Below are 21,739 nucleotides of genomic sequence, written 5' to 3'. Positions count from 1 at the left end.
TGAATGATTTGGCACCTAATCGTTCAGAATTGCTTTTTACTTATGTCCTATCTCTGATATTATAATTCTGTGCAACAATAGCACTGCTCAGCTGTAGGCATGCATGAGAGTGTTTCAAACATTGGACATATCTGTTGAGATAAGCACAACAGGGTAGAAATGAGTGGGTGGCCTATGCTACGCCAAGAGCAAGGTTTTTTTTTAGCCATACAGTATATGCCTTGATCTTGCACGCTTTGCATCATGGTTAAATTAAGCGGCTCACCCATTTTGTTTACCTGACTCAAGATGCCATCATAATACATGTCACGAGCATCCTGTGCCCATTGTCCCTTCCTGGGCCAGGCAGCCGGAGAAGTGCATCTGGCCACATGCAGATGCCAGCGTGTGTGTCGTCCACAGACACATGAAGGGCATTTAATGGCGAGACAAATAAAAACAGTAAACTATGACATAATGTTGACACGATTAATAAGCAGACAATACGCCTCCTTCCCATATCTGTATCTCACAATAAAATGCATACGTATTATATTTACTCACCCAATCATTGGACACACGGCCTTATACGAATTATTTTTTCAGCATCATTCAGTTTTCACATTCAGTGTATCATCAGCGGTCAGGCTTGCTTACAGATGTAGTGGTGGTGCGGACGCGCGCCCGCAGTGAGAGATCACGGGGCGGCGCGGGGTGCGTGGTTGGGCACGCGATGTAGGCGTGGTGTTGACGCGCGCGCCGGGAGTGAGAGATTACGGGGCGGCGCGGGGTGCGTGGTTGTGCGCGCTGACACAAGGTGGGAAAGAGGATCGTGGGCAGCGCGCAGTGATTGGTCAACTGGGGTGGGTGCTCTCAGCGACGTCCGCATGAAGGACTATAAAGGGGGACGCGCGGGAGCACTCGGGGAGTTGTTAACCAGTCAAAGACCGAAGACGGAGTTCAGAGGTAGGCCCTGAGACCCCTAGTCCCGCTGTCCTTGTGAGGGCCGGGGCCCTGTGTGGCTCGGAGGCGAGACTGTGGGACCCGTGGTCTGGCGTCCCTGTGGACCGAGACTGTGGGACCCAGAGTCGAGACGGACACCCCGGCTGGGTGTGTTCCGAGAGGCTACGGGGCGTAAGAGCCCGTGTGGGTGTAGCCGGGGGAACCCTGTGGGTTAAGGCTGGAGTTAGCCACCCGTGTAATATAAGTTGGTGTTAATAAAAGAGTGTGCTACCCGTAAGGTCGTCTCCCGCCAAGTTCCTACATTACACAGACAAGGACCCTCTCTGTTAGATGTGGGTCCTAGTTAAACACAAAACTGTACTATATACGACGCAAAATAATAACTTGCATCGTCACATTGCCCTATCAGCATACTTTCTATGCCGATTCGTTTGCCTGATAAACAAATTGCAGGCAATTCCCACAGCAGACTCAGACACTGATAAAGATTACCCTTACCGGAAAGATGTGTCACCGGATATTTGTCTTTTCGAATTTTTTTTTACCATATTTTCCATGATAAGAGTTTGGGTTTGAGGGTTGGGGGAATTCTAAGTTAAACCGGAATATGGAGTTATACCTGAATATGGGGTTAAACCGAAAATTGTAGTTGAACTGGCGACCTCTAGATTGCAAGTCCAGTGTGATGAACATTATACCACAGCAGCTCCATTAAAACGATAAACGAAGGGTATTGTTCACTGCTAAACGTATCCTACCCCTAAGCTTCCCTTTAGAAATTAGGCAGGTAATAGGTATCAGTACAGAAACAGATTATCGATTCAAATTGGCTAGCACTTCAAGTGGTCACGCCTTGTTATTTTCTGAGTGCTGCCATTTTCATCCACCACCAAACACCCATTCATGAAACTTGTCACATGTTCAATTGGAAGACCCTCCTGAGAAAGAACATTGAGACTGTAAAGTTATCCTGGGTAAATGCATTGGTATTATTGTGCTTGCTTACCCAGCAAAGTCTCAGTTTAAAGACAACTTTTCAGGGTTTTTTTGCAGTAGAGGGGCTATGCTGCTGCTGTACCTAATCCCAATTGAGTAATTTCCAGGTGAATTATTCGCATTGGGATGCTTGGCCAATATCAGTTACATTCTGTGGATTTTTTGCGAAAATGAAGGGTAACATTATGAACATGGGACCATCAGTCCACAACTCCCCGGCCACTCCACTCCACCGCCAGTCACCAAGGTGACTCAGTGGCTGTGGCTTAAACCACAGGCGCTAACTGAGCCACGCGGCGTTTCCAAACATACCCGGTTACTAGCACGGCACAGGAATAACAGACACCCCACAGGGTCCACAGGCAGCTATTGCCTAGAATGCCAGGCAACACAGCAGGGTTTGTTGATCAGTCCCAGCTTTGTTTGTTTAAACCACAGTTGCTAAGCAGTTGTCGATTGGCCCAAAATATCAAGTGACCAGCAGCAAACAGCACTAATCAAAATTGTAATAGGTAAGAGTATGCAAGTTCCTTGCACTCACTGACCCAACCACCAACTCTCGCACTCACCACACTGCAGGTCACAGCGCTTCTCTTTCTGCTTCTTCCCGTGCACTGATCCACTTTGGAATTCCCTCCCATCGCCTCCTTTCCCAAGCTCGTATAATTACCTTGCTCAATTCAGGAAACGTGTTATACTCTGATCTATTACATTTAAATTGCTGACTCACAACAGAGTTTTGGGTTTGGCCACGTAATTTAGACTAAACCTTTGTCGTTGAGACCTCCACCACTTGACATCAAAACAAACCTACATGTCATGTTGTTTGTATTTCAGTGCCAGTTGACGTGTTGAGCCTTTGGGCCTGTGATCAACCATTTTTTAAAAATACAGCGAACCAATGTGCATGTATCCGTGTGTATGTAAAACCACGAGAAACGTAGAGGGCAGGCATCAGGAAATAACACATTTTGTTTTACTTACAGAGCTGCAATACAACATTCCTTTGTATAAAACTGTGACGTACAGTACTTACAGTAATATGTACATATACATTATTCGGTTCTATTCCGATGTACACAGCATAGTCGCAAATCAGCGAGCTATTTCACAAGCTGTACCCAAAATGTGAATATGAACATCACATTTTGGGCTTCCACACGAAGCTTTACAATCAGCCACGCCGCCCCACCTTGCCGTGAAAACGAACCATGAAAAGTTAACAAAATATGAAAAAGGGCCCCGTAATGGGGGTTAATGCAGGGATAGAACTTGTCGTTGGCTAGTTGGTCACGATTGGGGTCAGGGTTAATGTCAGTGGAGGGCTAGTGCTGGTGGCTAACTGCTCACCGACAGATAAGGGTAGCGAGAGCATTTGGTTGCATTATTTGGTGAAACTGCATTGGCAGTGGAGCACAAGCAAATCACAAAAACCCAACACGTTTTTCAAATACACTCCCTTCTGCACAGCACATGTGCTGGAAAGGTGGGCCATTGCCCAACATTACGCCAATAACATGTTTTCCTTTGAAGTCCACGTTGTTATTGACTCCATTGTGTGTTGAGTTTTTGGTATTGGCATTTGGTTTGTCAGTACTGCCCCCCCCCCCCGTCCCATTGCAATAGAGCCTTTTACACTTTTAGTCGCTTTTCATTTCGGGTCTTCACAGCAGTTTAAACATAAATATAACAATCTGCCAAAACACACCCTTATATAGGTCCAAGTTAAATTAAATAAGAAGACAATTCGCCTCTTTCCTTTATCCGTATCTCCACATTAAAAACAAAACATGTTATACATATCCCTTCGGCCATACGGCCTTTGAGGCGTGCACTATTTCAGCAGCATTGGTTCAAACGCAAGCAAGACGTTGGACTGATTTCGATACACAGCGTCTCATCAGCAGCCAGGTTTGCTCACACCAATGCTGCTGAACTGCCAGATGATTATAGACAAGGGCCCTTTCTGTTGCGTATTTTGCGACTTACATTCTCCACGATGCAATTTCTTTTATTTCAAAAGCACAAGACGGTGCTTATCTCCATTGGCAGTCACAAACCAGTGGTGGAACTCCACATTTGCCTCACCACTGTCTCTCAACAGGGTAACCACTGCCGATTCCTCACCGAGTGTTGTAACCGCACCTGGCGAGGTCGCAACGTGGGCTCAAGTCGATGCTCACCAGGATTGAAACCCGCATCTTCAAAGTCACGAGCTCGCAGCTAGTCCAGCTTTAAAACATAATTACAAAAGAAAACGAGCTTTACATAGTTTAACGCGTAGGCTTTCGCGACCAATATTCATAATACAGGTTTGTTGGGTTAGATCGCTTAAATATAAACATGTCGTTAAACCCGCCACCACCCGACACAGCCAATTAGTAAGGTTTGTCACGTTAACAGAACATGCCAATTCGTCACTAGTACAGCACACCAGTGTGTTGGAAAGCCAAGCCACAACATTTACAATCTGAGAACGACATTTCGCCAGTAATTACAACCAGCTTCATCAGGCGACAGACGGATTTAAGAAACGAAACAGGAGGATTTCTCCATAAATCTGGCTGTCGCCTGATGAAGCTAGTTGTAATTACTGGCGAAACGTCGTACTCAGATTGTAAATGTTGTGGCTTTGCTCTCCAAAACACTGGTGTGCTGTACTAGTAACGAATTGGCATGTGGTGGTGGGTTTAATTTATATATTTACACGATCTAACCGAAAAAAACCTGTATTATGAGCTGTAAATACTTCACAAGCCCATTAGGGGCAAGCAATGAATGTGAAGGCAAATATGTCAAATATATTTAAATGTGCACACACTGGTTTCAAGCACATTGGGGCGCATTGTCCAGCTCTGTGGGTGCATTGTCCAGCTCTGTGAAGCGATGTGTGGGGCGCGGCTGTTTGTGAATTCAGATTTGAAACCCACTACCGTCTGGAGGAGCGGAGGGGGTTTGAGAGAACAGGTTTGGGTGTTGGAAGGGAGGCATTCGTACAGCACAGGCGTGGCTGCATGCAGAGGTGCGCGAGAAATAGCGTGTGAGGGTTAGGGTTTGGTAAGGGTCTCTTATGAACTACGCACGCATTCAGTGAAAGCGCTTTCCTCGTAAACAATTCAGCCAGGAGGCCGCTCGGGCCCCCGATTTTATATCAGAGGAGACAACAAGTGGCCAAATATTGACCAGAGGTAAAAATGATAATAGTTAACAATAAAAACAATAATACTAAACGCAGTAGCGCAGCCAAGTTTAAATGGCCGAATTCACTGATGGGAGAATGTGGAGGCGAGCCGCATCGCTGCAAATTTTATATTTTAAACGATTCTGTCTGACACTGCCCACGCAATGAAAGTGAAACCTGACGGTTTGAGGCCGTTACCATCCGCCGCTGAATTTTAATTAGCAGCTTCTGGCCTCTGCTCGCTAGCATCGTTTATCACCACCCCTCTGGTACAGAGACATGGGGCTGGACCTCACGATAAGTGGCAAAATTACAAATATCAAACGGGCTTGACATTTGTTTTACCACCAGTGTAAAGTAAGCAAATGACATTCAAATCCACCTACCAATGGGACACCACGGGCCAATGTTTTCAGCAATGTTTAAACTAAACAACAAGGCCAACCCTGAACCGGTTTTGACTTCAACTAACGCCGTCATGTCCAAAGTCACAATCGGCACAACAATAGCGACACTGTACAAATCTCAACTGGCATGACTGTTAGTCTGAGAACATTGCCAATGTGCAACACTTCGAGGTATCACTGCTACTTTTAAATCTTGACGTCCAAGTAAAACCCAGTTGCATTCATAATTTGTAATATTCAGCAACACGTTTAAATATACATGCTGCTTCTTGTTTGGTCAAGTTCACTCTCATAATCAATAATGAACAGAGTCCGGTGTGCCTGGGACAATGCCCACTGGCAAACGGTTCATAAGCACACTGGCTGGAAAGTATCAAAGATTTCCTGCTCAAATGAGCATTGAGGTGGTGCTCATCTGTTCACAACTCTAAGCCATATTGCTATGATGGTACCACACTGCTGACTCACAACCATCTAACATGTGAATCAAACATTCTGACCACATTTGGCACCAGGCCGAATTTTGGATGTTACATCACACCGCACTAGAAATTGGATTTACTTAATATATTATCCTTGTTAATCCAGAAAAGCCTCACTGAGTCGCAATACACTTTCAGGAGGGTTCCGCCAAGTTTTTGCACAAGGAGCAATGATGCTACTGCTTTGTGTAAACCCATTTCAGTAAATTGCAGGTAATTTTGCAACATTGAGATGTTTTGGCCAACACCAGTTACATTGTGTGTGTTTTTAGCTATATGAGGAAACCCATTCAGCAGAGGGATAAAACAAACTCCACGCAAAAATGCGCCCGAATTGGGAATCGAACCGCGACCCTTGCTGTTGTGTTACCATTGTGCCACTCTACTGTCAAAAGCATACATACCACAGTCTCTCAAGACAGTGAAGGAAGGAGGGAGGGGTACGAACAGCTGAATTAAATCTTCAAGCTGCTTGGGCTTCACGATTTAAACAAAACTTGATTTCACGGGGAAATAATGTGAAACGTGAGCGATGAAGCTGAATCACCGTGAGTATCGTAAACCACCTGAATGCTCAGTGGGGGCCCGTGTCTCCAGTTTGAAGAGACAAAAAAGTCTGCCCCTCATTTTCAATTATCAGGTAGTGCACCTCAGTAGATTTAATACCTGCTATGCCAGATGGTCCAGAAACAGAGTCTTGTGAAAAAAAAGAATTAAGTGTCCATTTCGACTTGGAGAGGCGCATGCTTGGAATGACTGTGAGTGGCATGACGAGGCATACATGGCATAGAGAACATATGCAGGTTAATGACATTTTCCAAATGATTAAGAAAGTGTGCTTGGACAGGGTGCGTGAAGGCTAGAAGGGATGGTGGATGATGGTAAGGAATTGCGACAAAGTGGCAGCCAAGGAATGGAATGTGTCCAATAGGGTCCACACACCCAGATGGACTGATTAAATAAATGCATGTGCAGGTGTTAGATGGATTGTTGCATCACAAGATTGTGAGAGGCTGCGTTAGCGGCGGCTTGAGGAGTACGTCATCCAGCGATGCAGTCTCTGGGTCTTTGTGTGGTGTAAGAAGCCACTGCAAGAACTGTCCAGCTACCCATGGGTCTCCATGTGAGTCTACAGGTGCCTGTGTGAGTCTCTGGTCTCTATGTGGATATATGGGTCTCTATTTGAGAAGTCAAGGCCGGCACATTCCAATGATATCAGTCACTCATTGAGTCCACCTACACACTTATTATCCAAGTCTATAAAACCCTGGGACGGAATTTGTAACCGACTCAACTGCCAACAACATTCTGAGCCTCCTGATGCCACCAGTTTCACTTTTAATTAAACCACACACAGCATTGCCTTGCTTTCACTTCCAGATATCCCTGAATCTGAAAGTACCAAGTTCTGTAAATAAAACACATGCTCCTCTGAGTGAACATCACTGTGGTGGAGGGGGGTGGCGACGGAGGAAAGTCGGGCGTGGATTCGCACCCATTCGTGGAATGGAGTGGGTCCTCTTGGCAAATTGTGACAGCACAATGCGGTACAGTAGTTGTTTTGCTTTTAACAGCGCACACAAGTACTGTGTACAACATATGCACGCCAACACACAAAAGACACCATTCTTTGCATTGACCGAGGGCTTAGACAGATCCCATAGCACACACAAGCTCACAGGCTGTGGGAGCAAGTTCTGCCTTATTACAACATCTATGAAGGCTGCTACGCCACACACGAGGAAGTGATGTTGCCAGGACCGCTCCCAGTTGCTTTTGTCTCCCCAGTTCTGACGTTCACAACCCTGATCAAGTACAAAGACACACACACGAACAACTCACACATAGTGCACATCATTTGAACTTTGCATGGTGCTATGTAAGTCAGAGAATGTAAAATATTACCAACCAGGTTACACGACATGTGAGTTGATTGGGTTTACAGTGGGCACATTCAAATCGTCAAAGTGATGTTCTGCTCAAAAGAGAACAGTTCTGAGCTAGGAATATACTTTCCATACTCCTATGGTGTGGACGAGTCTCTATGTAATACGACCGCTGTTGATTCTCACAAAAATGTATACTTATTTTTCAACCCCGGAGGGATGATGGGTTGAGTCGACCCCTAAACTCAGAGTTGAACTGGGGGCATTCAAATTGCGGGGCATTCGCTCGACTGGGCATATAAAGCCAACATATCGTACACTCAATTCGAATACCCAAACCCATCACTGTTTTGTTTTTGTTTTCTGAAGACATGAAAATGAGAGGCGAATGTAAACCCACACCCAACCATATGCTGAGAACACCAAATCTCGCGTGTCCTTGGGTAGTTATGCAGACTCACTCCTTTGTTAAACCCAATCTTTTCACAGCATGGTCAAAAGTTTATATTCATATATTTGTATGAGTATATTTATAACCAGTTCTGTTTGTTCAAAACTGGTTTATTCCATCGGCCCAAACATATTTCACTGAACTGAAAACGTAGGTTTTCATAGCCAATACAATGATCCATATTAGTTGTTGGGTTAGGCCATATGATCGAACCCAAAAACAAATATGGATCAGATATTTTTTTGTTCGTGCTGTACCCCTTGAGCTGTGGGAACGTACTTATGTTTTGTTGAGGGCCGTAATTACAAACGAATACAGCACTTGGATGTGATAACGCTGAAAAAGTTATCATATAATTTCATTTAAATTTGCTACAAACGACCAGGTTGGCTCAACGGTAGAGATAGTGACTCACAATCGGAAGGTTGCAAGTTAAGATTCTGACTGGGGGGTACTCTGCCTATCATCCCTCTGGGGCCGAAAAAATAAAGACCACTATGTAGCGAAGATCAACAGTGGTTGTCCTATGGACAGACTCTTCCCCACCATGGGAATGTGACATTTTCACCTCCACCAGCTCAGGGCTGTAAAAAGATGAGCATTGCCTCCAATACTTATATGAGCAGAAAATCACTTTGTAATTGTCCAGGTAGATTAATTGGTAGGACTGCCCATCCAGAAGTTTTGCTATCACTGACAGTTCCATGTTCTATCTTGTCCCACGGACCAACTGAGCTTTAACAAAGCGATGCGTTTCCATGGTCACCAGTACCAGCGTCAAGCAATAATTATGAACATATCCATTGCTGGAGTAATGACACACGCAGACTTATGGTTGCAACACAGGACACATGCAACGTATGTGTGTGCATCAGAATTCACGGAGGCAAAATGGGATACCGTAAACCACGGTAGTGATACGTGTGGAGGAGGGCTGTTAACCGCGAGCGGTGAAACAGTAACCGGATTCCCGGTTCCAAAAGTCAGGAAGGTGTAATTATTTCGAGTGGAATTTTCGTAACAAATACACTAATTGGCACAGGCGTTTGTCAGTTGACAAGGGTACATGCAGCCCTGCAATTCCTTGCTCATTCCACTGATAGCAGAAGGCCTCCACGAGAGAGAGCTCTAGTGGTATTTGGTCTATTGTTTCACGCTGACCAGACGTGAGCGTGCCCACGCGTTTCCCCACCGTACGCGACCTGGTGATCAACTACGATATATTATTAATTCACACTGCTGGGTGCACAGAGGCGATGGGGTGAGGGATTTAAGAAACTTGCTATCATTGTTGCAACTGCCTCATCGGGAGGTGGAATAAAAGTGGCGACCTTTGGATTGCAAGTCCAGTGTGCTAACCATTGGACACGGCAGTTCCCTTCATTACACAGTTAAAAAGGTGAACGTGCTATGTTTACTGCTCTCGACATTTCTATAAGTGCAGCACACCTGTAACTGGGTTTACTGTCTTCCATGCAGTTACCGGTTAAGCAAAAACAATGGTCTCAACAACCCTAGTACGAACCAGAGGCACGTTCCACACACAGGTCTCCTTCCTCCTGCATTGCTCCACCGTGCCAGCACGGGTCGTGTTACAGAGGCAGCGGCAACTTGAACCAGGGGCCTGAGTTCAGGAAACGCTTAGAAAGTCCGACAGGCAGAAATTGTAGGGAGATCCGAAATTCCATAAGACCAAACTAAAAACACCCCATGCTAAATTGGGGTGTCCGAATAAGATAGCAAAACTGGGCGTACGGCAGTGATTGCTAGGAATGATGTCATCACCTCCCACTGCAGCGGCCAATCGGCTGCCAGGAAGACAAAGCCCATGCTGTACGAGGCCAACCCTCGTACATGGCCGGCCCGTGGTAGAAGTACATTTACGTTTTTAATGTTTATGTTATATTATTTTGCTAGAATTAATGTTGACTTGTTAGTTTCATTAATGATCGGTCTACCTTGATTTACTTTGCCAATCGAGGCAAGAATGGTCCCGACCATAACTACGTTCTCTCCAGACTTTACGACGTTAATTTGTTTCAATTTCCCTTGTGGAATTAATAGGCACGGCAAAAGTCTTCTCGAATTGTCCGAGTTCTGTAGTCAGGCCCGAGCAGAGGCAAGAGAACCTCGTTGCGCTCGATCACTTCCCGGCGGCTCTGCCTCTGTGATGTTTTAGTCACCGCCCGACAACCACCCACACGGGAGTCTCAAACAATAAAAACGCTTTTGACAGGTTCACACCCTAAATTACAAATATAGAGAACATCTCTTCCTTACAAATACATTACGAATATATTACAATAGTGTAAAAGTAGTTATCTTTTTTTACGCATGTAACGCACCATCCCCTCTTATCCTCTGCAATGTTTTATACACATATAAAGTCATAACTTAAATCCGTGCGACTCGCACGCCGGTTCGCTTCATCGCTGAGGCCTTGAGCCCGCGTCCTGCATCATCCCCCCACACCACCAATAGAGGGAGCGGAGACCTGGGGAGGGGGGCCTTAGGGCCTACGCGAGGTGCCTCTCAGTTGGGCAATTTGTTGGTTTAGGGGACACGTTGATTTTCATGCATTGAAGCGATGGTGCAGAGGGCGGGGGGCAGGATTTGGCAGGTTTTGTTGTACACATCATGAAAGTGCAAGTGTCATCTTAAAAAGAAATGTACGCCCTTTTATCGTCGCTCTAGAAGTCGAACGTGTACATCCGGACAAGCAATGAGAAAGGGCCACACTGCTCACCGATCCATCCATCTCCCCCACCGCAGGATGGATTGGGCCACTGGTAAACTGTAGAAACCAGTCCTTCCTGAAGTGAGGCCACTCCACCACTCTGTTCCATCTCAGTAATTTTCTGGCCGACTGAAGTTGCCTTTTAAGTTGGGCTGATTTACAAGTAGCCCGATCTTCCTTTTCTCATCCATCCCTTCCCCTCCAGCCCCTGCGTTCTCCTCCATCTCCCTTTTCCTCCATCCAATCCCTGATCCACCCCTACCATTTCCAACCTTTCCCTGCTCCTCCATCTCTTCCCTTTTTCATCCATTGCCATCTTCATTCATTGCCTTCATCTCTTTCATCCTCCATCCCCTCTCTTCGCATCTTTTTCGCCCCTTCCCTTTTTCGCCTTCCTCCCTTTCTCCTCCATCCCCTTCCCTTCCCCATGGATCCCCTGCTTCTGCATCCGCTACCTTCTCCATAGCATGATTGGCTATGTACGGTGCGAAAGAAGTTCAACATAATCCCTTCCCTTCGTCGCCTCACTCAGAACGGAGCCCAAAGCGAGGGATGCAGCTGCATCGAGGCCTTCCCCGAGCGCACGCAGACACGAGCGAAGCGAGCTATTAGCTTGTCATGTCCACACGGCCGCTCGCTGTCTCGTGTAAACATCATCACCAGTGGAACTGCTCAAGAGAAACAAGCGTGTTGAAAAAATATACCCGTCTCCCTTGCCTCTTCCCTCCCACCCACTCGCAATCCCACCCACTCGCCGTCCCACCCACCCCTGCAAACTAAATTCTAATTTCGCATCATGAACTTAAATTATACAACGCACCTCCGATGAGCACGGTTGGCTACGTACGGTGCGAAAGAAGGTCTACGTGCAGTACAAGGGGGTTGGTTGTGGGACACACGAAAAGGGGTCTCGATCGGGGGGGTGGGGGGTGGTCATGATGGGGAGGAGAGAAAACCAAACGAGAACCCTCCTGCAATGTAGAGAGCGGCTCAGTGCAAAAATACAAAATATGCACGGACGTATGCACCGGAAGCGACGAAAACCCTCCATGACAGCGCGGAACTAGCCGCAAGTTACAAACAATCCCATTGATCCTGCCTCACCCGTTAGAACATCACTTATGCGCAGCCGGCAATGATAGTATCTCACCGCAACAGCCCAATAGAGCGCAACGGGCAAAAGTGCATTGTGGGGGCCCAGGGCCTCGTTCCCATCTTCGAGCAGCCAAGGGGAGGAACTACCCCCACTGGGAATATCTCCCACGCACTCGATCTGGAGTTGGCATTACCACACAACTCAGAGTGACTCGAACGCCAACTTCTGCTAATCTATGATGAGCAGAGAAAATGAGGCATCTCAATACCGATTTCCCAGTGGCACATTCCCGCCCCGTTTAACGGCGCCTCTTGGTTAGACGAGAAAAAAAATCGCCACTGCACCCTAGCGAAATATTCTCAAGATCCACAGAACCGTGAACTGAAATTCTGCAAGGCCATTTTTCAATGAAAAGGGCACACATTAAACTTCTTTTTCACCGCTCGTGGTCTTTGGAAGTGTGGTCCTCTGCATGACAGAATCAGTTAAAACACACGCACAATCATCCCTTCATCGAAGGTATGTCACGATGTTATGCACAGCGTTTAAAAAAACAAATTTCAAGAAAATTACATTCTGGTTTGATCAACAAGAACGAATAAGTATGAAAAACAACAACAATCATCGCTCTGGCCGACGGCAGATGGAAATGATGCAGGTTTTTACGCGAGTGGCTTACGTGCCACGAAACCGCGTGCGTTATTCTGGCGTGAGACTCGGCTCAGCAGTGGGGTGAGCTGGTTGACCAGGCCGGGCTAGGCCAGGCCGGACGCAATGCCGCCCTGGGCCTTCGTAGCCGTTCCCAAGCGGTTCAACGCGCACGGTCGTAAGCGAGGCACTGGATCGGGCGACCCGAACATCTGGGCCGTGATTGCCCGGGCCGCGCCCGCCTGCGCCCGCCTGCGCCCGGCGCAGCCGAAACCAGCCCGGCGGCGCGTGGCGCTCGCACCCCGGCAGCCGCTGCTATAACTTGGTGATGCAGATCATCTCGTCTTCCAGCTCTCGCTCGTACAGGCGTCTCCGCTCGCCGCCCGGCCGCAGATTGTCGCCGCCCTCTTCGTCGCCGCCCTCTTCGTCGCCGCCCTCTTCGTCGCCGCCCTCTTCGTCGCCGCCCTCTTGGTCGCCGCCCTCTTCGTCGCCGCCGTAACCCCCTCGGTGGAAGTGGCCGGGGAAGAGCGGCTCACGACTCGAGGAGGTGTCGTCGTGGCCCTCATCGGCGCCGTTAAGGAGGTCGCTGGCGGCGCTCTCCATCTCGTCTACCGTCATGTCGCATGCGTCTGCCAGCTCGCGCTTCATCACCGACACGAAGCGCCGGTCACGAGCGAACAGGCCCAGCCCCTCCGAAATCAGCACCTGCGGACGAACGGTGGCACAGCGGCCCGCGGGGGGTCAACGGATGAGCGACTGGGAAGACGAGTATAGTAATAGTTCAAATTGCGGATATTCAATATACGAAGTTTCAGAACAAACTTTTTTATTTATTACCATTAATTTAATGGAAAAACTAAATAAGATAATAAACACTCCAGTCCTATATTAATAACAATAAAATTTAGTTTCTTAACTATGTTTCTTAAATTCATGTCAGTTTTATATTTTAATACTGTAACATGTTTGGCCAGTGTCCTCTCCCACACCTCCGATTAGCACAGTCGTCTGCGTACGGTGTGAAAGAGGTTCAACGTACAAACTGTTTAGCGATGAGAGGAAACCCACGCAGAACATACAAGATCGACACAGTGGTCTAGTCTTATATTGTGAGGAAATCCATTGGGCTCTCTCCCCTGTCTCTCCCTTCTTTCTCATCTCTCTCCCACCCTCTCTCCCTTCTCCCCCACCGCTTTATCCCCCTTAATCCCCTCTCTCTCCCACCCCATCTCTCCCCCCTCCGCCCCTTTCTCCCCCTCTATCCCCTCTATCCCCTCTCTCACCGCCCCTCTCTCCCCTCTCCCTTTTCACGCACTGCCTGCACGAGGCTGTCGGCGCTCCCGCGGTGGTGCCGCCGTGGGGAGGGCAGCGGCATGAGGGAGAGCGACGCGGCACTGGGGGTCTCGGACCCCCACGAGTGGCGGGCCCCATGACCCCGGGCCCCCAATGCCCGGGTTATACTCCCCTCTCTGTCAGCCGGGGAGGAGGAACACTCCACCTGAATGGGACAACCAAACACACAAATACAACACACACGTGAACAGACACACAACACGCACGTGAATAGACACGCAAAGATCCCCCGTATAGCCTTAACAGACTGTAGGGGCAAGTGCTGTTAGCGAGCACCTATGAAGGTGGGAACGGTACACGAAGGGGTGGGTGGGCCAGCACCACGCCCGGCCGCCTTTGTCTCCCCAGTGGCGATGTTTACACACGGCACCAGGTACTCATTTGAGGCCGAGTCGACCTAGGGGAGGCCCAGGACCGGTTCAAATAACCGTCACCGGTGTTGGCCGTGAGCGGGAATCGAACCCAGTCGCCGGGTTCGTAGCGCAGCGCGCTAACCACTACACTACCGCAGCACGCACGCGAACAGATGCAACACACATAGACACACGACACGTGAATAGACATACAACACACAAGTTAGCAGACAACACGTGAACAGACATGCACGTAAACATACAACATGCACGTGAACAGACAACGCACACATGAACAGATGCACGTAAACAGGCACACAACACACACGTGAACAGACGCACAACACGCACGTGAACAGACACAACACGCACATGAACAGACGCACAACACACACGTGAACAGACACAACACGCACATGAACAGACGCACGTAAGCAGACATACACGTGAATAGACACACAACACGGAGAATGAATATGCGCACACGCATGAGAACATGTACAACACGCACGTTACCACATGCACACAACAAAAACAAATCGCGTAGGTTTTCGCATAATAGATTTTCTGGTTAGGGCACGTAATGATCTGGCCAAATATGTGCTGTAAAACCCTCCACCACCCAACACAGCCTAACAAACGTAATTGTCACGTGCGCGAGCGATTAGAATCGCGCTAACTAAACGGAGTGCTGCAGAACAGGAGGTCGTCCTCTTCGATCTCCGGGATTGGCGGAGCCCCGGACGCGTAGCACGGCCACTCACCTGGATGGCGGGCACGTGGCACGGCCACTCACCTGGATGGCGGGCGTGTGGCACGGCCACTCACCTGGATGGCGGGCGTGTGGCACGGCCACTCACCTGGATGGCCACTCACCTGGATGGCGGGCGCGTGGCACGGCCACTCACCTGGATGGCGGGCGTGTAGAGGTGGGGGCAGCCGCGGCGTCCGCGCGCGGGCGACGACGGCGGCGTGCTCCACGCGTGCGTCGAGCACGAGATCGCGCGTGCCTCGCCATGGCCCCCAGCCGCCTCGCTCCTGTCTCCCGTTGCCGCCTCCGGTCGGGGGGTGGGGGAGCGTGGGGCAGGGGGCACGAGGGGGGGGGCGAGCGGGAGCATGGATGGGGGACATTGGGGGGCGTGGAGGGGGGCATGGGGGGGCATGGGGGGGGGGCACGCAGGGGACACCTCCCATTAGCACGGTTGGTTATGGATGGTGCGAAACAAGTTCAACATACATATGTTTCGATCGTACAATCCTGTTTGCTCCAAAATCACACAACGCAAATGCAGGCAGTCCTCGACTTACGAACGGGCTCCATTCCTGAGACGCTTTTGTGAGTGGATTTGTTCATAACTCGTAAATATGAAATTGTATATTTGTATATAATACTGTAATAAATACTGTATAGTGAATAAAACGTAAAATGGCGTAACTTAAAATACATTTAACGGTTCACTGTTGTGCATCATGTGGGATGCGGAGGATTGCTGCGCCGAACAAAATAGTTCCATGGTTAATTTCGTAAGTACAATCAAATGTTCACAAGTTAGATGGTTAAACATAACATCTTATGGTGGTTCCTTCGTAAGTGTGGATGTACATAAGTCAGACGTTGTATCGGGGACTGCCTGACTCAAGGCAGTCCCCGATACAACGTCCGACTATTCGAGGCTGTTCATTCTTGCAAATGATCCTTATGGTGGTACCCCGGGGTACCAAATAATACAAAATGGCCGAAGCAATTAAATAGTTTATTTCTGGGACGCAATTTTTTGTCCAGGGGTGTACTTCACTCCGCGACTGGGGTACCAATCAATCCGAAATCAGTGCCACTCCGCGATGTCGAAACGCCAAACAGCATAAAAAATCCATTATCGAAAAATTAAACTTTGAATAGGGCATCGTGTCCAGCTCGTCGAGATGAGTCGATTTCCGCATCGCCGACCATCAACAGACTAAAAATGACTGCATCACGGACATTGTGAGAGCCGAGGAACTATGGTACCCCGGGGTACCGCCATACGGATTTAAATGGTCACTATTCCCTGTGTGTTCTCACCTAGTTAAGTAAAATAAACTTCAAACTTGAATATACATGTGTAATGACAGGGTGCCACCTGTCGACCTGGAGGGATATTCGTGGGTATGGGCAAGTTATATAATGACTAACTAGGAGGGTTATATAATGACTAGCTAGAAGGGTTATATAATGACTAGCTAGAAGGGTTATATAATGACTAGCTAGAAGGGTTATATAATGACTAGCTAGAAGGGTTATATAATGACTAGCTAGAAGGGTTATATAATGACTAGCTAGAAGGGTTATATAATGACTAGCTAGAAGGGTTATATAATGACTAGCTAGAAGGGTTATATAATGACTAACTAGAAGGGTTATATAATGACTAGCTAGAAGGGTTATATAATGACTAGCTAGAAGGGTTATATAATGACTAGCTAGAAGGGTTATATAATGACTAGCTAGAAGGGTTATATAATGACTAGCTAGAAGGGTTATATAATGACTAACTAGAAGGGTTATATAATGACTACCTAGAAGGGTTATATAATGACTAGCTAGAAGGATTATATAATAACTAGCTAGCAGGGTTATATAATGACTAGCTAGAAGGGTTATATAATTACTAACTAGAAGGGTTATATAAAGACTAACTAGAAGGGTTATATAATGACTAGCTAGAAGGGTTATATAATGACTAGCAAGTAGGGTTATATAATGACTAACTAGAAGGGTTATATAATGACTAACTAGAAGGGTTATATAATAACTAACTAGAAGGGTTAAATAATGACTAGCTAGAAGGGTTATATAATGACTAACTCGAAGGGTTATATAATGACTAGCTAGAAGGGTTATATAATGACTAGCTAGAAGGGTTATATAAGACTAACTAGAAGGGTTATATAATGACTAACTAGAAGTGTTATATAATGACTAGCTAGAAGGGTTATATAATGACTAACTAGAAGGGTTATATAATGACTAGCTAGAAGGATTATATAATGACTAACTAGAAGGGTTATATAATGACTAACTAGAAGGGTTATATAATGACTAGCTAGAAGGGGTATATAATGACTAACTAGATGGGTTATATAATGACTAACTAGAAGGGCTATATAATGACTAGCTAGAAGGGTTATATAATGACTAGCTAGAAGGGTTATATAATGACTAACTAGAAGGGTTATATAATGACTAACTAGAAGGGTTATATAATGACTAGCTAGAAGGGTTATATAATGACTAACTGGAAGGGTCATATAATGACTAGCTAGAAGGGTTATATAATGCCTAACTAGAAGGGTTATATAATGACTAGCTAGAAGGGTTATATAATGACTAGCTAGAAGGGTTATATAATGACTAGCTAGAAGGGTTATGTAATGACTAACTAGAAGGGTTATATAATGACTAGATAGAAGGGTTATATAATGACTAACTAGAAGGGTTATATAAAAACTAACTAGTAGGGTTATATAATGACTAACTAGAAGGGTTATATGACTAACTAGAAGGATTATATAATGACTAACTAGAAGGATTATATAATGACTAGCTAGAAGGGTTATATAATGACTAGCTAGAAGGGTTATATAATGACTAACTAGAAGGGTTATATAATGACTAACTAGAAGGGTTATATAATGACTAGCTAGAAGGGTTATATAATGACTAACTAGAAGGGTTATATAATGACTAACTAGGAGGGTTATATAATTACTAGTTAGAAGGGTTATATAATGACTAACGAGAAGGGTTATATAATGACTATCTAGAAGGGTTATATAATGACTAACTAGAAGGGTTATATAATGACTAACTAGAAGGGTTATATAATAACTAACTAGAAGGGTTATATAATGACTAACTAGAAGGGTTATATAATGACTAGCTAGATGGGTTATATAATGACTAACTAGAAGGGGGCGTGTCTCTGGGGTAAAGGTGAAAGGTGGAGTCAGTCGGGAAGCTCCGGGAACCTGCTGGAAGGTTCTGGAAGGGGGCGTGGCCGGAGGCGAGGCTTGCCCACGCCGGGAGGTATATAATAAGGGGGACGGAACCAAAGGTTCGGGGCTGTTGTGGAGCAGGCTAGCAGTGGAGAGGCTGAGAGAGCGGAGCGGAGCAGGCGAGCAGCGCAAGCGGGAGAGTTGCGACGGAGTCACGGGGGAATAAAAGTGACACAGGAGAAAAAATTAACCCGTAAAAACAAAGTTTTTCACTATAAATCCGTTATATGCGTGGCGGCTAAAGTCCTCTCGTCCTCTGGCTTGACATGGCTGCCACCTATGGGTCAGATGATTGCCTGCCACCATTAAGCAATTGGTAATTACAGTTCGAAGGGCAAGAGCAGCATCAGCCCCGGGGCCAAATGGAGTCCCGTACAAAGTGTATAAGAATGCACCAGACGTCCTGAGGTTCCTCTGGAGGCTCATGAGAACAGCTTGGCAAAAGAAGATAATACCCAAAGTGTGGGGTAGGGCAGGCGGGGTCCTGATCCCTAAGGAGAAGGATGCAGTGAACATCATCCAATTCCGCCCAATCTCCTTACTGAATGTCGAGGGTAAAATCTTCTTTAGGGTCATTGCCCAGAGGATGGCCGAGTACCTGCAAAGGAATGCGTACGTCGATACATCTGTACAGAAGGCAGGAATATCAGGGTTCTCTGGCTGCTTGGAACATTCCAGCATGATCTGGCACCAGATCCAAATGGCCAAGGTGGAGAAAAGGGACCTCCATGTAGTCTTCCTCGACCTCGCCAATGCATTTGGCTCTGTGCCCCATGAACTCCTGTGGTCTGCCTTCAGATTTTTCCACATACCGGACACCATCACAACCCTGGTGAAGTCGTACTTTCAGGATCTGCAGTTCTGCTTCACCACCTCAGAGTTCACCACCTCATGGCAATGCCTGAATGTAGGTATAATGGCGGGATGTACCATTTCTCCATTGGCATTGATAATGGCAATGGAGGTTATCATCAGATCCTCAAAATGGGTTGCTGGTGGACAGCGAGTCGACTCTGGTTTTCGCCTCCCTCCACTCAGAGCCTACATGGACGACATTACAACATTGACCACCACTGTCCCATGCACCAGGAGATTGCTCAGAAAACTCGAGGAGAACATCAGCTGGGCCCATATGAAGATTAAACCATCCAAGTCACGCAGCATCTCGATTGTGAAGGGAGTACTCTGTGACCTGAAATTGTTCATCGGAGATGACCAAATCCCAACAGTGTCTGAGCAGCCGGTAAAAAGCCTTGGAAGGTGGTATGATGCAAGCCTGAAGGACAAAGACCAGGTGCAACAGCTGCGCAAAGACATCAGTAGTAGCCTACAGTCCATCGACAACACCCAGCTACCTGGAAAGTTAAAGGCCTGGTGTCTGCAGTTTGGTCTCCTACCCCGGGTGTTGTGGCCCCTAGCAGTGTATGAGGTTCCAATCTCAACAGTGGAGAAGATGGAAAGAGGAGTCACGAGCTACTTAAAGAAGTGGCTCGGAGTTCCACGATGCCTTACCACCATAGGCCTCTATGGAGATGGTGTCCTCAAGCTGCCCCTCACCAGTCTAACCGAGGAATTCAAGTGTGCAAAAACCAGGCTCCAGATGACACTGAATGAATCTCGAGACCCAGTGGTGAGCAACAACGCGCCGACCTTGGCAACTGGGCGCAAATGGAGGCCAGGAAAAGCAGTCCAGGAGGCAACAGCAGCCCTCAGACATGCTGACATTGTGGGTCATGTTCAGCAAGGGAGAGGAGGCCTTGGGCTAACTAGCCGTGCTACTTGGAGTAAGGCCACTGCACCAGAGTGGCGGAAGATGGTAGTGCAGGAAGTACGCCATCAGGAGGAGGCTGCAAGGTGGGCCAAGGCAGTCTCTCTTGCCAAACAGGGACAGTGGACTCGATGGGACAGTGTGGAGAAGAGGAAGATCAGCTGGAAGGATCTGTGGGCCATGGAAGCGAGGCGGTTGAGCTTTTTCATCAGAGCAACATATGACGTCCTTCCAACACCAGTTAATCTTCACCAATGGTATGGTGAAGATCCGGACTGTGCCCTCTGTTCCATGCCAGCCAACCTCAGGCACATTCTCACAGGGTGTAAAACAAGCCTCACCCAAGGACGCTACACTTGGCGTCACAACCAAGTCCTTAAAAACCTTGCGTCCGCCCTGGAGGACAAGCGAGCTGCCACCAACTCCCTACCACCCCCAGCAGCATCACACCCCTTACGGACGACCTTTGTCCGCGAAGGGGCTAAACCACCGAAGAGCGGCTCTACACCAATAGAGCGAGACCAGCTGCGCTTGGCCCGCGACTGGAAAATGCTAGCTGATATTGGCTGGCAACTTGTGTTTCCTCCGGAGATCGCAACCACCACCCTAAGACCTGACATGGTGCTCTGGTCCCGTTCGCTCAAGAAGGTCTTCATCATTGAGCTCACAGTACCCTGGGAGGACTCAGTAGATGAGGCTTATGAGCGAAAACATCTGCGCTATGCCGATCTAGCTGACGAAGCACGGCATCATGGCTGGAACACAGAAGTCCGACTAGTGGAGGTGGGCTGCAGAGGTTTTGTGGCAACATCTACAACCAGACTGCTTAGAGACCTGGGAATTAAGGGCCAGAGCCAGCGTTCGGCAATCAGAGCTGTATCGGAGGCGGCAGAAGGCAGCAGTCAGTGGCTCTGGATGAAGAGGAAAGACCCCAGCTGGGCCCCAAAGTGAGAGGGCCAGGAGGTATGCAGTCAACAATGCTTGACTCAGGGAGGAGGACACCCCTGCCATGCATAGTCCCATGGGATGTTGGCTATCAACAACAAGGCAACTCCTATGACTAATTGGGAATGGGAAAGGCCGAAACACCCTAGGATCCAAAGGTTCACTACTGATGATGCGCTCCCCAAATTTCACCAGGCTCACTGTTCATGAACTCTTGGAAGTGCTTGCACAAAGGATAGTAACATCTCATCCTGTGTTCTTTGGAATCGGAATATTTTATCCTAAAAAGTGTACAATTTTGGAAAAAAAAATTCACGAAAATAAATTGTCACGCACAACGAGTCTGTGTGCAAAATGTCAGCTCGATTGGATCACGGGAAGTGGGTTAAAAAACGACCGAAAGATTTGCACGGTCGTAAGCGCGCAAGCAAGCAAGTGAACTTAATATAAAGGATTTAA

At 47.4% G+C, this 21,739-nt stretch overlaps 1 protein-coding gene across 6 annotated transcripts in view; it reads right to left on the bottom strand.

The window, feature by feature from the left end:
• Positions 1 to 2,892: 2,892 nt before the first annotated feature.
• LOC144721407 (voltage-dependent L-type calcium channel subunit alpha-1D-like) overlaps positions 2,893 to 21,739 on the bottom strand; it is a 192,132-nt gene continuing 173,285 nt past the window's right edge. For all 6 annotated transcript variants that reach the window (XM_078599002.1, XM_078599004.1, XM_078599005.1 and 3 more), the window contains 3 exons: positions 15,441 to 15,587; positions 14,142 to 14,324; positions 2,893 to 13,531 (listed from right to left, as the gene is read on the bottom strand). In XM_078599002.1, the coding sequence (XP_078455128.1) occupies positions 13,142 to 13,531; positions 14,142 to 14,324; positions 15,441 to 15,587 (720 nt within the window). In that variant the 3' untranslated portion in view covers positions 2,893 to 13,141. The remainder of the gene's footprint in view (positions 13,532 to 14,141; positions 14,325 to 15,440; positions 15,588 to 21,739) is intronic.

Source organism: Lampetra planeri, chromosome 11, assembly GCF_965212315.1.
Source record: "Lampetra planeri chromosome 11, kcLamPlan1.2.h2, whole genome shotgun sequence".
NCBI lineage: Eukaryota > Metazoa > Chordata > Hyperoartia > Petromyzontiformes > Petromyzontidae > Lampetra > Lampetra planeri.
This window is presented reverse-complemented; position numbering and strand designations above follow the sequence as displayed.